The 17809-nt window shown below is 31.7% G+C and overlaps 1 protein-coding gene and 1 long non-coding RNA gene across 4 annotated transcripts in view; both read right to left on the bottom strand.

The window, feature by feature from the left end:
- The window catches only part of LOC123531959 (calcitonin gene-related peptide type 1 receptor-like), a 114057-nt gene that overhangs the window by 23880 nt on the left and 72368 nt on the right, over nucleotides 1–17809 (bottom strand). For all 3 annotated transcript variants that reach the window (XM_045313279.2, XM_045313278.2, XM_045313276.2), the window contains exons 2-3: nucleotides 900–1338; nucleotides 613–704 (exon numbers count right to left, since the gene is read on the bottom strand). In XM_045313279.2, coding sequence (XP_045169214.2) covers nucleotides 613–704; nucleotides 900–1338 — 531 coding nt within the window. The remainder of the gene's footprint in view (nucleotides 1–612; nucleotides 705–899; nucleotides 1339–17809) is intronic.
- Nucleotides 11764–16960, bottom strand: LOC123538905 (uncharacterized). Its single transcript, XR_006683861.2, has 3 exons — nucleotides 16775–16960; nucleotides 13546–13614; nucleotides 11764–11839 (listed from the first exon to the last, which is right to left on the bottom strand). It is a non-coding gene; the product is annotated as an uncharacterized LOC123538905 (long non-coding RNA).

Here is a 17809-nt window from a genome sequence, read left to right as displayed (position 1 = left end):
ACTATCGCGGGGTTGCGAGTGTTTTGCTTTCATACAAATACGTTACAGTTAACAAACGAAGTACTTCTAGATTGTTAAATTTTTGCGCACCACATGTGAAATAAATTCATGTGAAATAAGTTACTTATATAAAACAAATGAAAGTCGTCTCTCATATGCTAAACATATTTTTTTTTTTACATTTCATCATCCGTTTTAAAATAATTTCATACCCTTGATTAATGTTGATGTCGTTTAGGTATTTAATGCGCGTGTACGTTTGGCTTTACGTCTAATATCCTTCACCACATTTACGTATACCACATGCTTTGTGTCGTTTTTATTTTCAGCAAGCAAATCTGGCGTTTGACGCTATGTCGTAAATATTGTGACGTCAGTGATTGTATGGCATATATACGCCAGTCTTGTTGCTTAGCACGAGAGGAATTTGGTGATGTAAGACTGATTGATAATTTTAACACTCATTTAAAAAAGTTATGTTATTCTCGTCTGTACAAACTTTACAAGTTTTATCTTAATTTCATAATTATGTTAGTATTAGTATCAGTTTTTTATTAAAACTTTTATAGAAAATTGAGGATAATATTTTTTTTTTGAAATTAGTACAATTACCTTGTAGTTCAGACATGGTGTGTAGTCAGTCCATTCCAGTTTATCCCTCTTTAACCAAGTTCCATCAGGTTGGCACTCCTTTAATGCTGATTCTGATATGAAAATATATATATCAACTAAATGGCGAATTTACAAACAATCTGAAGAAAAAACTGCGTTTCAAAACTGCTATTTAAAATTTACGTAGAAAAACTTGACTTAAATTGTCCAATACAGAAAACTGTAGCATTGATAAAATATGAAGCAATGAACTGATGTTACATAAAAAGAGAAAAATATCTATTTACTGGTAGGTACTGCAAACTGCAGAAAGACAGGACACGATATATGACTCGTTTGTCCCGGCGTTCCTTGATCCCAGCAACCATATCCATCCCATGTTGGTGAGCATGTTTCGTTTAAATTGACACTGTGTGTATTTTGTTGACGTCGGCAACAGTCATGTGATGTTTCACAACAAAGTTTCCATCTGTCACATTCGTCCGAGGTTAAACTTGAGCAAATTATATTAACTGACGTTGTGTTATGAATATCCGCTCTTACTTTAGAGTATATAGGATATTGTGAGCTATTTGTAAAAAGTACGAGATAATGCTGATATGGGTGTGGCTTAAACACATATTCCGGATACAGGAAGTAGTAGCACCATACGCATGCGTGGAGGTCAAAGTCTTCCGGTGTAAATATTCCAAACTTGCTTCTGCATTGTTGAGCGAGACATAGAAACTGAAAACAATACCAAAACAGTATTTGCTGACTTATAAAAAATTGTTAATTCAACGTTATGCAACATCCATTTGGGTTCATACGATATGCACAGGTTATTTGATTTGAATATGGAAGTATGAATGCTTTAAGCTATTGTTTCAGAACGGATTCCCAAAATATAAAACGGAATTTGAGAATGCATATGTAACAGCATTATACATCGATCGGCTAACATTTTTTCATATTCATATATAATTCAAGAAAGACTACAACATCAATTGCTGATTAAATTAAAGCCATTCTTTCTGACAGACCAAGACATTCCATAGTGCTTAAAACCTTAGACAAAAATACTCTCGAATATTACTGAAATTTGGGTAAAAAAATGTTGTCTTGACATATTAGAAATGATGGGAAAACAACATTATATATTTTGCTTACACGATAAAAGCCGTTAGCTAACAAAGTCTGTACACCTTTAATCTAGAAAACTCTAACCATATCATAACATAAAGGGTTGGATTCCCGACTAGGGCTTCAGTACTTGCGTTCTGTTACAGCATATATTTAAAGGGTGCCGGACTGTTCCAGTGTTCCAGATGTTTTCTGTTTTAAGCGAGCAATATACTAGACACATTTTAGTGATCCAGAACACTACTGAATGTTAAATATTATTATACCACATTTATATAGCACTCTGTTCCTGCACAAGTGCTTTACAGAATAAATTGCAAACAATACAAACAAATACGCATACAAAAAAAAATGCATTCCACGTTAACAAAACATAATAGATAAAACAAGACAAACATACATACATACTTAAAAGTATTTTGACCCTAGGATAAAATACTTTTCTACGCTGCTTTATGAAAAGAAAAAGCAATGTATCGGTCAGTTAACGAAATGTTGTACAAAGAAGTGAGGTTTTAGCAGGCTTTAAATGAAATATACCCAGAAATTATCCGATATATCATATCTTATTTGATGTTTCTGCTCTGTATATTATTTTTCTTTTAACACAAAGTTTTCATTTATAAAAAGTACTAAATGCATAAATATGCAGATTTTGATAAAATATTATAAATATATGTTCTATGTTTGAGAAATATATGGACATTTGCATGCTTTTCAAAGCTTTAATTCTAACTTGACAATGTCTTTTGAAGAAAAAATGTTACCGTTTCTTCGACAGCATTCCGTGTATAATATCATTATATTATCATTATATTAGTGAACAAATCGATATTAATGAGGCATCTGGTATGGCGTTTTTGGCGAAAAAGTCATTCATGCACAGAACAAATGTATTAATTTCGAACAAACAAGATGAACTTGTTTCATGGTTTCGCTTGTTATAAAAAACAGAAATTTTAGTGATGTTAATGCTTTCTTGACTGTTTATAATATGATGCATGCAAACCGAGCTTTAACTTCTGGATTCTTTATCTAAGACAAGCAATGTAACTGCTTTATTTGAACAGAACAGAACAGAACAGAACAAAACTTTTATTTCACCCAGGTATAAGAAATACAGCATGGGGTTTTAACATATATACAAATGTAAGAAGAGAAAAAAGGCATTCCGGTCAAATCACTAAATAATTTTAGCATTTAAATAAAACAATTTTTAAGCATCAGATCTCCAATGGGGAGGGGGGGGGAGCGGGGATACTTATAAATATTAACTAAAAAGATGTTTATTTTCGCAGCTCTTATAATCATTTCTGTTTAAGAAACTATTAGCATGCTAAGTTAAAATATTACATTTGGGATATTAAAACTAATTCTAACCGTAGTCGTATTTGCATGCAAACATATATGAAAATTGGTAAGTAAATACATAATAATACAATAATTGAAATAATGTACTTATAAGATCGGTTAAACAATTCAAAACCTATGCATGTACGCAGTCACGCAGGTAAAGTTGTTTTGCTTGTTACATACTTTTGTTGTTACTAAAAATAGCACTCGGACCAGATTTTTATGGGATGTGTCACAGGTCACGGATCATGTGAGTCTAGACGCTTTAAATTCTAAAAACGGACAAATGGACATATATTTACAACTGAACAGGAAGATGTTTGGGAAGTACTAAAAGGTATACAATTTTATAACTTACTAACATGTAAATTTTGTTATTATTTTAAACGTAAATAAAATATTACCCAAAAAGGCCCTTAGTAAAGAACACGGCTATTAATTATTTTAGGGCTTGAGCACGCGCCCGGGTAGCCCGTCACCGTGCGGTCTGGACGGCTGCAAGCTTTGGTCGGGGGGGGGAGGGGGGGGGGTATTGGTATATCTATAATTAGTGAAATAAAAGTAGGTCATCACAGTCACGTGGTTATTTACTTTTACGTCATTGTAACTAATTACAAACGCAGTGCTGATGCCTCGTCTGTTGTACAATTATATAATTATAATCTTTCTGCTTTTTGCTCATGTCTTTTTCTTATTAAATAAATACAGCAACCCATTACATTCAATGAGTGAGTTGAATTTTACGGCGAATCAACTCAAAAAGAAAAGAAAACAATATGCAAACTGTGACTACGAACTCATTTTTGTTACTTCGCTTTAAATGTAGTTATATACCTTTTAATTTCATAGGCTGCACAGATTGAGTACTTGGTCTATTAGGATGAAAGTGAAAAGAGTAACACAAATTATCTTACTGATGTGATAACAAGACTTAATCCTAAATGAAATGAATTAGAGACAAAGTCCTTGTAGTTATATTTCTCAACATTTAAATTTAAAATCGTTTTATTTTACGTTACGAAAGACTCCTCTAGGAACACACAGTGAATGACAAAAAGTGTTAAATTTTATGATATCTAATTTTGGAGATTACCTCAAAACAATTAATTTTATAAATACAGCACTTCTCAGCCAGTTAAACTATTTGATACTCCTTGTTTTAATTCAGATGATAAGAAATGTTCGAATAAGTAGATACATCTTTATCCATATGACCACCTTTGCCCACTTATTTGCCTTTCAAAGTCTGAAATATCTTCATATGAAATTTCTATTAATAATACTTCTGAATTCTATCTGCAAATGTCACATCATTGATATCAATTTCATTTTATTCTAATAATCAAAATTTAATAAAAAATAATTTTGGCTAAAACGAATCTAATAGTTTTTTCAAAACAATTGTGTATGATTTTAGATTTTACAGCCAGCTTTCTTTCCCATAAGACTTCTACTAAAAACAGGTTTTTCTTTTTAAAAGAAAACTAACGGTGAAAATGTACATATTTATTTCTTTGTTTGATGTAATAAATATAGATACCTTTAAAATTACCAATAATTGTGTAACATTTGTAATGTTTCGAAAAACAATCGTTCCATGATTTTGAAAGAAGAATAATTATTAATGTTTTCAAAATTTATCATAATAGAAAACAATTAGTGCAACAAAATGTATCTAGAATGTATGACATATATCTCGCTACTTGTTTGGTCTACACCGTTTCCGAAGAAGTAAATTCATACTGAAATTGTTATATTTTGAAAACTCTAAGAAAAGTAAACGGAATTAAACGTTGTTTTTAACTTGTCATGTTCACAGCGTTTTCAGTAAACGGCGAAATTATATTAATGAAACTTCTACAGGCACTACCTCAAACATATCAGCCAGGGATGTAGATATTGTGTTTCAGAAATATTCAGTCTTTTCTAAATGGCCTCGTTTGTTATAATCGTGACTGCGTTGTCACTATAAATCTTAAAATTCCTTTTTGAGCAATGTTTATTTCATTATTATCAGGTACATTTTCTCTTAATGCTGTCTTGGTATTTGCTAAGATCTTAACGTCAGACATTCTGCGACAGAGATATTGACTTATTCAGGTACATTATGTATGTCATTATCTTAATATATGATTTTGCTACAGCTAACAATTATTAAATTGTATACTTGTATACATGTACAGGGTATTTATATGAGAGCGATATATTCAATTATTTTGATACAAAAAAAAAAAACAAACAACATGACAACTTTCTTGTTTTTAAACTTTTACGTAATAATTCAGATGAGAAGTGAAATAATGTCTTTGAACAGATATTTTTTTTGCGATTCTCATATTCAACACATCAACACATCACCTTACGTTATTTTTAAAAAGCGTGTATGCCGATTTGAAAAAAGCTTTGTAACTTGTAAGTTGTAATAAAACTATTACGATTAAATCATAACTTTGATGCAAAATTTTAGCTTATGGGCCACGCTTGTTGTGCAAAGCGTTAATATAAGGTGTAAGCATACGGTTAGTAATATACTATGTAATGACACTATTAAGACATAGAATTTCACTGGAAAAAAGAATATCTGGCGATAGAAGGACAAAATAACAAGCTTTACAGATATGTTAGAAAGAAGATATTATTATATTAAATCAAAACGTTTATTCTGTGTCTATTGTAGGTAAAACGTGATTCAACGTTGTGTTCTTAATACTTTCACAGGTCAAATACATCTCATACATTTTTCTAATCAATTCTGGAGAGTGCAAGGGAATATTTTATGAACGCAAAACAACCCCTAATGACAGACAAAATTACTTTTGTTGACAAATGTCAACAATAAGGTCGTACAAGACTGACCACATATCATTTTTACAAACGACATAGTTCCCAAGAGAAGATAAATACAAACCGGGAAGCAGCTTATTCTATCACAGATAATATTTTTGATAAAGAGAATAGACAGTGTTTATAAAACAGAAAAAAATCACTGTAACTCACGGTATGATTTTCAATTGCTGTTCGTCACGCAATATGCTGTCGGCACGTAAGTGCTAACAATCTGGACTAAATAATGTTACTACTCACGACAAGGCAATGCGAGTATAAATAGTCCATTAAAGTCTTTTTGTCACGTGATAAATAAGTTAAATGTCAAGATCAATAGAAGATGGTATCATGACGAAACAATATCATACATGTATGACTCCAATCTAGATAAAGACAGAGGGGGAAGATTTGAACTGCGGAGTATATTAACATGTTATTTGTTAAAAAATACTATTATCCTTGTTTTCCTACATATAGCATAAATACATTTATATTACGTTTAATGTAAATGTCAATGATGATGACATGAACATGGAAAATATCGCAGACGAAGGATTCATTTACTATCGGAACGTACATAATACGGTTTTTAGACAAAACATTTTTAGATCTACAGAACTAGACAAAATCCAAGCAGAAATATTTAAGCATCATACGACTTTATTTCACCATGTCTTGTTTTTCTTTTTAATAAAATATTTTTTAATAAGATATTAAATATTCAAAGGGACGGATCCGACGGAAGCAAAACTTACCGTGGTATAACAATCACTGTCCAAAATAGAAACGGAAAATCTTTTTTTCTGTTTTGGTCCAAAATGTATTTCAGCGGTCAAAATAAAGGCATTTTTATAACAAAACATGACATTTTGTGTAGTCTGTACGAATTTGATCCCCAAAATGACGTAGGGTTTCATCGGGAATTCCCGACCAATATTTCGATTCCATGTGTTCCATTTTCAGACGTTTTTTATACGGATATGTTCACTTAAAACTATTCAAGCACCAGCATGTAGGATTTCATCGGGAATTCCCGACCAAATATTTCGATTCGATGTTTTGCATTTTTCAAACGTTATTCATACGGAAATGTTCACTTAAACTATTCAAGTACCAGCATGTAGGATTTCATCGGGAATTCCCGACCAAATATTTCGATTCCATGTTTTCCATTTTTAAACGTTATGCATAATTGTGGTGTAGTGAACAGCAGCAATTTACTCTGAAATCAAGAAGAAGAAATTAAATTGCTTGGTTTTTAAACAAACAAAGAACGACCAAGTAGGGTGTAACTGTGAGCTTTATTATTGCCTTAAACTAACTACAGCTTAAACTAGTATTACTAATATAACTAATATGCGTAGCGCACCAATATACATATAATGTGAATTCATTAACTATATAATTATTAACCAAATAATTATAGCATAACCAAACCCATGAAACACTAAACATATGGTATTTATTTAAGTAATAATTCATAACAAAGCATGGGGAAAGTATATGAACAAAATTACTTCAATTTACACAACATTATAAAATACACGTGACCCTCCGATAATAGAATATAATATACATGTGATGATCAATACAAATTATCGTTTAATTCACAGAAAAGATGTACAAAAGATAAACAGGTAAGGGTAGATTTCTCGGAAACCCAGAAACCAAATCACAGCCTCGGGCGTAGGCCCACAAAGAGAAGCTATAACGAAAAATTAAATCTAACAGATAATGCCAATTAAGGGAGGATAAGGAGGATTTTTTTACGATCAAATTCCAAGCGCTAACTCGTAAAACATAAACTGGGCTAAAAGGTCAGAAAATCTCAAGGCCCCCTAGAAAAGTCATATGACAGCCAGAAGGCGCTGCAAAGGGGTGCCGCTGTCTGATTGTCTAAACGAAATTAAGGAACTTAATTCTATGAAAAATTCTATGCACGTGATCCTGAATGCACCATGTATAACAAAGAAACAGAAAAGGTATTTTGCTGAATTTGGCGGCCTAACAGCTTGAATATAGAAGCCGGCATGGCGGCCTTGCATAATCGCGCATGTATTGTAAAATAATGATTAAGAATATACGATAAATATACAAAACAGAAATATCCTTTCCGCAGCCTTAACATACTAAAACGTATTAGCGTGTGATGTCCCCTTCACGCTTCCGTAGAAACAACATTTATTACACGAAACTTTTTTGAAAATATTTTTGAAATGTCTAGGTCTGCAGCTCTCATATACAGTTATATTTTACATCTGAGGCATATACTGACACTCTCAGACAACATCAAATATGACATTTTGAGCGATTTAATGAAGTTCCAAAATTATCAATGCACGGACCCCTGTGGGATTTCTGTTTATCCAGAGCTCAAATATTTTTTCATAGATTAAAAGCTGACATGCTGCACTAAAGCCCAGATAATGTTAATTCGTAATAACGTGCTGAAAATTGACTTCCCAATAGCAAAAAAAAACAATTCACAAAGAGAAATCCACGCGCATACATTTAGACGGGGTGACCCATGCGCATGACCCCTGACTATCTACGAATCGAAATTTCAAGTTTAGCATTTCTACTTTCATTTTATTTACTTCCGGAAATAGCTGAAGGTCGAGTGATGTCATTTTCTGTGTTGTCAAAAACACACATATGCCTGGCGAGATTGCATAAATATGTACCGGCCATCCTAAGGATATAGCTTATTGTGGCATCACCTGCAATGCATACATAGCATATTTACAAGTGCCAGCTATCACATAATCAATGACTATGCATTTCAATAGGTAACTCAATAACAGTAAACAGTTGAGGTTGAACAGTATAAAACTATTAAGTAACAGAATTCAGAATAGAGTTTATCTTACACAGCTAGTGTATTTTACAGTTTAATGCTAATCTATCAAGTTCCATCTTTTTTTAAAATAGTATTAAATCCAAGAATTTAAACAAACTTGGTATAGTAAAGTAGTAAAGTGTATGACTATTTACTTCTAAATAGTATCACAAATCCATTAAATAATAAACGGTTTCGGTCTTTCCCAAACTGATGCATTGACTAAGGATTACAACTCTAAAACTCAGCAAATACAAAACCAAGCACACGAAACACTGTCTTCTGTGTCAGTGTAAGGTATCAAAAGAAACAAATAGTAAATAGATCAACGGGGTACTACATATTAACTCGCAACTGTCATATAAAATCCCGAACGAGGCGCTAATGCAGGTTTTTAATATGAAACATGCACGCTTCACATTCGAATCAACTACCGAATAATAAATTCACAAACATTATTTATCATTAGGTTTGTGTAATTAGTTTTTAAAGCTAAACTTTGTAAATCATAGTTTCCAAACTACCAAAGAAATTAATTTGCCGGGAAAAGCTAGTCAGATCACAAAAACTGGAATAAAGAATGAACCTCATAACCAGACGGTTTCAAGAATAGAAGACATTAAAGCCTATTATTTGCCAGGATAGTAATTCAATAAACTGAATAGAGTTTACATTTTCGACGGACAATGCAGCTTTAACGCTGGATATATTAAATGAAAATGTGTACTTTTATTTAAACAATTTAAACTTAATTAAATTTGTGTGTGTTCAAGATATAACTAGTATAAATCTTTGCAATGTGTACATGTGGTGTGTACGGTCAAGCCTTTGTTAAAGACCGGCTTTGAATAGAGACCACCTGGCTCTAAGAACACGTTTAAGCTGTCCTAAAGGTGTTTTTTATAGACAGGTTTGACTTATATAAACACACTGGCTGGAAACCTCTGTTTTCCTGTTTCGTGATAAATTTTGTCGATATTTGATGCTCTGTATCTTGTATCAAAAGTTTACTTATTGCCAACTGCTTTTCATTAAAAGCAGACCGACAGAAAGATATTTAATATTTTGTTGAGGTAAACACTAGTTTTTTTGTCATACCATTGAAACATATACATTAAGATTTTGTTATTTGATTTAATACAAATACGTAAAAATTAAGCATGTTTGAATACAATATTATTTTTCATGAAACATAAATTGTTATCAAGACGAGTTTTGTACATTTTACAATTATACACGGTAGTTTGTTTGTTCGTTTGGGTTTAAACGCCGCTTTTCAACAGTATTTCAGTCATATAACGGGGGACACACAGAACTGTTACTTAGATGCGTAGATCTAAAGGTTTAACACTATTTACAATAACAGTGTTCTCAGTATGAATGCATTATAAATAATTTCTGATAATTTTCTAATAATAACCTGTCTACATGTACCACTAGTTCAGTAAATTATGACACATTTGGCCTTCGTTAATGATATGATTTAAACCGTTTTTTATAGTTCGATGGACACACGAAAAAAATATATTTGTTTTTAAGTGAGTTGGTTTTAGCTGCCAGACAACCTAGTATTGTTTTATGATAGGTTACATGTAATGCAGGATCACTATGCTATTTAAGCGCGTCCGTGTCAAAAGTGTAAAAACAAAGTGCTTTACGCGTACGGAATAGTGTTATAATATTTATTTAATTGGGTTTGATCTTTTCAGTAGGAATGTCGGAGATTTAATGTAAGACAAAAACTATGGGGTACCACGAATACTAGAAAAGCTTTAACTAATAAGTGCAGCGCGCCAAAACATTCATGTTAATTCAACATATGTAAAATTACTAAACAAATAATTCTCAAATATCTAAAAGGACAAAATACATTGACATATGTTCATTAAGTAAGAATATAACATTTTTTGTAAGAAAACATGCAAAAATGTAAAAATTACACATCGATATAAAATACATATGTCCCTCCAAAAATAATAATATACATGTAATCAACAATATAAAAGTATCGTTCAATCACTAGAGTATTTAACAATCTTAATTGCAAGGCGTGTTGCATACAGTTAACAATTTTGATAATAGGAGGCGGGTCACCTGATAACTGAATAAAATTTAGAGACGGACTACTGGTGAAACAAAAGCTCGCTCCACCTCTACGAAATCTACGACTGGCTATCGCTGAACAGACCAGGATCATTATAGAAATGATGAATGAAAAGGTCATGTGCCAAGTATAATAAATAGCCATTTACTTTCGAAGCCAAAGCGGGCCGTTAAATCTGCACCAACCAGAAGTATGCTGAAACAAGTAAAATATATACAACAGAAATAGTTAATTTAATTAGTAAGAAAAACGGTTCGTGCTTTAAACTGTATTACATAACGATACTAATACGCGCGTTAGCTGATCAATATCCTGTTATATGTTTTATAATACAAATAGAACAATTTAAAGGTAAATCATATATTAGATTTCTAATGTTCTATTTAAATGAGTTCTGAAACAGAAATATTACGTGGAAACGGTATTTTGAATACATTTAGTTTTAGAAGTAGCTACAACATTTGCAGAATGATTTACCTTCGTTCCTTTCAGATGTAGACATTTATAATTAATAAGGCAAATTACTATATAAATGGTGCAAGAGATTTTGTATTCAGTTTTTGTTATATAGAAGTTTACAATACAGCATCTAAAACAACACAATAATATCAATCAAATGAATCAGATATGAACAAAACGCAAAATTGCATACATGCCACAATTACGGATCATAACATATGTTCATTGTGGTCCATAAATTAAAACAAACAGTGTTTTACTTAGAGTAAAGTAAGCTGTTACACGTTTGATGGTATAGTCCCTTTCCGTCTCCGCCAATAAATTTGTGTCTCTGTTGATTTTCTCACAAAAATTAGGTATCATATAACTGAAGTCAATTTCAAGTTCATCTTTCTTGTTAAGCTTTCGCAATGCAAAATTTATATTGAAACCGCATCCAATTTGGCCTTTTGAAAACTCCATTTACCATTATCAGCAAGAATTCAAATAAACACCCTTTTCTTTGTCCATTCAATCACAGCAACCTGGAAAACATTTATCAAAAACATCATGTGCGCTCTCATTAAATGATTCATATATAGAATTTAATATACATATAGCTTCTTATACAGGATACAGTCAAAATTAATTTCTGCTATTACTAAAACATATTTTTTTTCTTCATTGTAAAATATGTGAAATATAGGACTATCTGTCATACTACATTTTTATTTTTATATCACCGCTTTGTTACACAGGTAAGTATTACTCATTATATATTTTACATACCGGCGACTGCATTTCGTTCACTGAATATCGGGTTGGTAACGTCATTTGAATGTATAACATTACGTTTTTTTATTTACGTCAGTTCTGTCAATTTTATTCCAGACTTTGAACAAATACATAACTATCTTACAATATTAATATATATAGATACATATGTAATATAAGCTAATTATTAGCTTTGCACTGAGGCATATGCACTTGTTATTTAGTTAAATAATATTGCACTTGTCTAAATATTTCCGCTGCAGAAGTCGTCTTTATTTCTCGATAAAAAGCTAGTAACCTATACATATATGCCACTTTCTGCAAAACATATGAGCCTCGCTATGAGACAACCAACATAACTTTATAGTTTTAATCATTGCAAATCTGCTACTGATGTTATATTAAAAAACATTACACATTTTATTTGATATTCTTGCATAAAACTACTTTTTTGTCACTGGATCCGCACATGCATTAACGGGAGAAAAATCGTGTGCAAACAAGGCAATTTACGTGCTGTTAATACCTGATTTTTTTTTTTGAAATGCTTTGCCAGGAACGTATGTATGTATATCTGCGCAGACTGATATTTGGCATCTGTATCTTGTTTCTTCCATTATAACCTCTTCTTGTAGCATTATAGATGCAATGTAATCCATAGTATGTTTAGCTGTATCAGTTTCCAACCCCAAACGTACTGCCCCCATCAATTTACGCACTAGCTTCTCTTAGAGTTTACTTCCTTTATAAATTATTGTAAATAACTTTGAATAAATAAGTATCGCGTGTAACTTGTGCTATTGCCCGTTTTTAGGCATTATATTAATGATTTTTGTTAGTAATAGTCGGTTTGTTTTTACCTGATTTTTCACATAATTCATATAATAAACCTTAAAAGCTAGTCACTAGCTTCGTACTCGTCCATACTCTAAGTGTATTTGTAATAAAAAATAATTCGAATGTAAACTTGTTATTTTTAAAATTATGTTCCTGTTAAACAAAGGTTTAACTTATATGCAAAATTATGTATAATGTAACGTTTGTAATAACTAAAAATAAAAGAAGATGCTCAAAAACCTTCAAATCACGCTTTTGGTAGTGTTGTTTTTATGTGTGCCCCGGTTATGGATATTTAAAACATGCTTTCCATTTCCAAGTACAGTCGAATGGTAACTAAAATTGTACCGGAATCGTAAAGTCATCACATATGAATACAATCCATTTAGTCGTCGTGTAATGTTTTTTTATGAAAGAATGGCGACAATGCACGTTTGTTTTGAGTATTAACGCCTGCAGAAGACCGTGGGATATGTTTGTGACCTCGACCTTCGGTCTCGGTCACAAACAATCCCACGGGCTTCTGCAAACGTTTGCTCAAGGTTACAAACATATCCCACGGGCTTCTGCAAGCGTTAATACACAAAAAACGTATATTATCTCTACAAAAAAACCAGCTTATCATAAGTATCGTGTTTACCTCAGCTGTGATTTCTTTATTACTACTGGTCTGTTTCTTTCTTTTCAGCTCATTTTCACCACCAGTAACCTGTAAAACCATCATAGTTTTAATATCAGTCATACCTATGCCATTGCGTGATGATACTAATATGTATAGTTCATAATATTTTATACAGATTATCAACAGGCTTACGACTACTTTGGCCAAGATTATAAGCGCAACCACCTAAATTGTTGTAATAAATCAAACGTCTTAAAAACGTGTCATCTTTTGCAAAATCGCTCGTTTTAGATTAGGATTTTAATCATTATCAAAAAAAGAAAACAAAGATAGTAAACACAGTATATCTTATAAAACTAAAAACTAAAATAACTTGTAAACTTTCTTTCAGCGCAAAGTTTTAATAAATAAATAAAGTGTTTATTTGTTCTGTTCTGTTTCACCAAATGCAACACTAGTGAATGTTATTTGATCATACAAAGCTTTGTAAAACAAAGCTTCTTTAATTTTCATCCTTATAATAAAATATCTATAGTTAAATATCGGAAAAGAAATCCACTCTTAAATACCTGATATTTTCACTCTAAGACCTGACAAGATAATTTAATATAAATGAGGAAATTATTAGGACCAGAAGAGTAAAAAGTATCAAAACTTTCGACTGCCGCAAAGTGAGAGATCATTGATATGCGATTGTTTTATTGCTTGTCAATTATCAATCCCTTATCCTGAGTTATTATGCACATCAGTTACACTTGCTATGTTAAGCAAGGCAGTGGTTGTTGTGCAAAGGAATAGAATGATAGTATTTGGCTCTATAACGCTACAGGGGTCAGGAATTTCGAAGCTCTAGTATTTAACAAGTAGGGATTAGCCAAATTATTTTCTTCCTCGGAGTCTGGGCATCTTCAATATTATGTACGAAGTCGAACTTTTCTAAGGTCAATTATTTACTGCTGTTATTGTAAAGATTAATGTATCTTATATAATCGGATTTCTATTCATCATAGCTTGGCTTGTACAATTTAGGTTACTTGTTGACTGCAAGATACAAAAGTTTTTCGTTACTTTTTTAATTTAAAGTTATTGATAGATAAGGTAATACTCAGCATACGCGTGCAAATTTAATGGTAGGAATCTTGTAATTATATTTATTTTCTGTCATAAAAACCATTAAACAGGTGTCAGATTCGTCACAGTTACATAGTCACAAATTGTGTAAATAAAAATGTAAGGACTGATGAACTCGAAAAGATTAACCTCACATATTATATATTATAGCAAATCACGTCTTATTTTCACATCTGTAAACATAGTTACTACATGCACTATTAAACATATTTCTTTAAAAACAACAGAAAAGCCTGCCATGTGATATATACATACCAAACGTTATCACAATTATGTTCAAAAGTGTTAAATAGGTGTGCTAAAAATACATTTATATATCAATACTTGTAATATATTAAATATGGCGGTATTGCATGTACATGTGATCCCGGCATCAGTTTTCAATGTTTATTGTCAATGGCTTAGAAATATAACGATCCTTCAATATATTGAAACAAATAAAGTTTGATTATGTCTAATCTAGGTTTGTGTTCACTAACTATTGGCACGATATTGGTTGAGAGTTCGGAGGCCTTTTAGTACCAGTTTATAGCGGTTCTGGATTTCATCAAAATTAATAAACAATTATCCGAGTCAAATAGATTTGTTCTGCATAGCTTGGCCGCATGCAAGTTACAGACAAGTTTGACTGCACATAAACATGACAAACCAAAATTTAACTGTGATATATATATTATATAATTATACAATGTGTACTTTTGATAAAGGTCAAGAAATAATTTTATGAATGTTTAATACTCGGACACTTTACGAAACTTCATAAGTCCCTTACTATCTTCTTAAATGTATTTTTCATTAATACATGTACTAGTATGTTTTTAAAATTGCTCATATATTAGGATATTAGAAAAAAGACATTTGAAACATACAATTAGCCATTTATATACGAACAATTTTCGTTATAAGACAAGAAAAAGTCGGCAAAAATAGAATTTCTTTATCATGTCATCCTGTCATAACTTGTTTAACTTAAAAAGAACAAAATTTGGTTTGATATTTCAGTACAGTCTCTGCACTTCTTTTGCACGACAAGAGCTACACTTCGTGCTACGCACCTGGATCATTCTATGCAAAAAGAATGTCGACACTACTTTGCACGCGCATTGGTTATCGCCAAATAACCGTTTTTCTCCTATGTATGTGTTATGTATATAGGTTATTTGCTGGTTGTTATATTTTAGATTTTTTTATTTTTAAGATTGTAAATATAGCAATTATATATCCTAGGCCCAATTTCATAATACTAGAATCAGTTCTCAGGGAAAGTATGTAAATCAGACTGGCATTTGTCACTATAATATAGATAAAAATCGTATTTATCTAATTCTATGACAAATTCTTTACCATTAGTCTAGCTGGTAGTCTAACTTTCATTGCATACAATTCATTTGTTGAAAAATAAAACACTAATTTAAAATCGGAATATCTGAAACATGTGGATCTTTTACAATGACTTATTATGTTTAAAGATACTTGTTTTTCATAATCGCTGGTCAAAATGTGATATCATGTCAATATTACTAATATAAATAATTACATTAGTGTAATATCAGGGGTTGTCAGAATTCTTAGTTTCATGTTCATTTTAGCTCTTAAATGTCTTCTTATCTAATCGCAACAATTACCAAATCCGCTTATCTTAAATTATTTTATGACTCCAGTCGAATTATGTAAATTGCCATGGGATAGTTTGTACTATTTATTCTACACTATTGTTTTCTGGAAGGCACAAACAATACCTTTAACATATAGGTCTTTAAAATGAGTGCATTTGTGAAGGGCAATTATACACATATCTTTCGGTCAATTTTTTTTGTAATTTTACGGACCTGTAAAAACACATATAATCTGACCCAAACATGAGTAAATAATTGTATAGTAAATGCAAAACGTACAATGTTCAAAAATAGTAAATATTGTTAAAGCTTAGTAATAATACCATTTTACGAAACATTTGTTCATGTCTACGTTCATTCAAAAATGGAGAGGGCAGAGCGTTACCAGGGAAACGTGTATAATTTGTCAATTTGTCAAATCAAATGCAGTAACAATCTATAAAACAATGCATTTTACATCCTTCCGATAACTCTATGAAAATATAAATACAAAATCTTACCTTGATATATTTTACGTTTCCTTTCTTAAAAATGGTGCATACGTCCTTTTAAGAATTGATGCTAATATCCTTGCAAATGTTTTCTGTAAAGCGTTGTTTTGTTCCAAAAATATGAATACCGTTGTACAAAAGATGACCTTTGAACCTTCGGACAGTGAAAAGTATCCGCATTAATCAGATAATGATGCCCAGACGCTCTAGCTTGGCAATTTTACGCACATTATCCATCACGTATTCATGCTACAACAATTATGTAATACTGGGGCCGTATTACTGGACAAATTAGTGTAACTTTTCATGCATGTTATTTATTGACAGCACACCAATATAATGTCCATTACAGACAGCAGGTTTCTAAATAATCTTGACCAATGTTACTGACTCACCTCATTCGAAATTGCATTTGACTTCAGAAAGAAAGGCAAATAATGCCACTACAAAAAAAATGATGATATTACTACAACCCATCCTAATTACCTAGCTTCTGAATACAAATGAGCGCGTTTCATGCTTAATCTAGACGTCCCCATTTTCGTTCAGATCATTCGAGTGTGCTGCTACTTGAGTATTAAACAAACTGTCTAGGTTTAGATAACTGATTTTAATATCAAAATATGCAATAAATAATATCAAAAATCTATTCAATGAAATTTTGTAAATATTTTTATATCACGAACTAAATTTAAGATATATTTAAATTATAAAAAAGTACTGATTGTGTTATATACCACTTTAATCAATCGATTGGTTATATCATATCTCTTAGTCGATTTTATGAAATGAATAAATCAATATTTGAGCCGAGCAGTGGGAAAACCAAAATAGTAGCCATGCGACCAGCATGGATCCAGACCAGCCCGCGCATCCGTGCAGTCTGGTCAGGATCCATTCTGTTCGCTAACGGTTTCTCTTATTGCTATAGGCTTTGAGAGCGAACAGCATGAATCCTGACTAGACTGCGCGGACGCGCAGACTGGTCTGGATCGATGCTGGTCGCAAAGCCACTATGTTGGTTTTCTCATGGCGCGGCTCATT

This window comes from Mercenaria mercenaria, chromosome 11 (assembly GCF_021730395.1).
Source record: "Mercenaria mercenaria strain notata chromosome 11, MADL_Memer_1, whole genome shotgun sequence".
Taxonomy (NCBI): domain Eukaryota; kingdom Metazoa; phylum Mollusca; class Bivalvia; order Venerida; family Veneridae; genus Mercenaria; species Mercenaria mercenaria.
The sequence above is the reverse complement of the archived record's forward strand: the minus strand, read 5'-3'. Positions and strand labels throughout refer to the sequence as shown.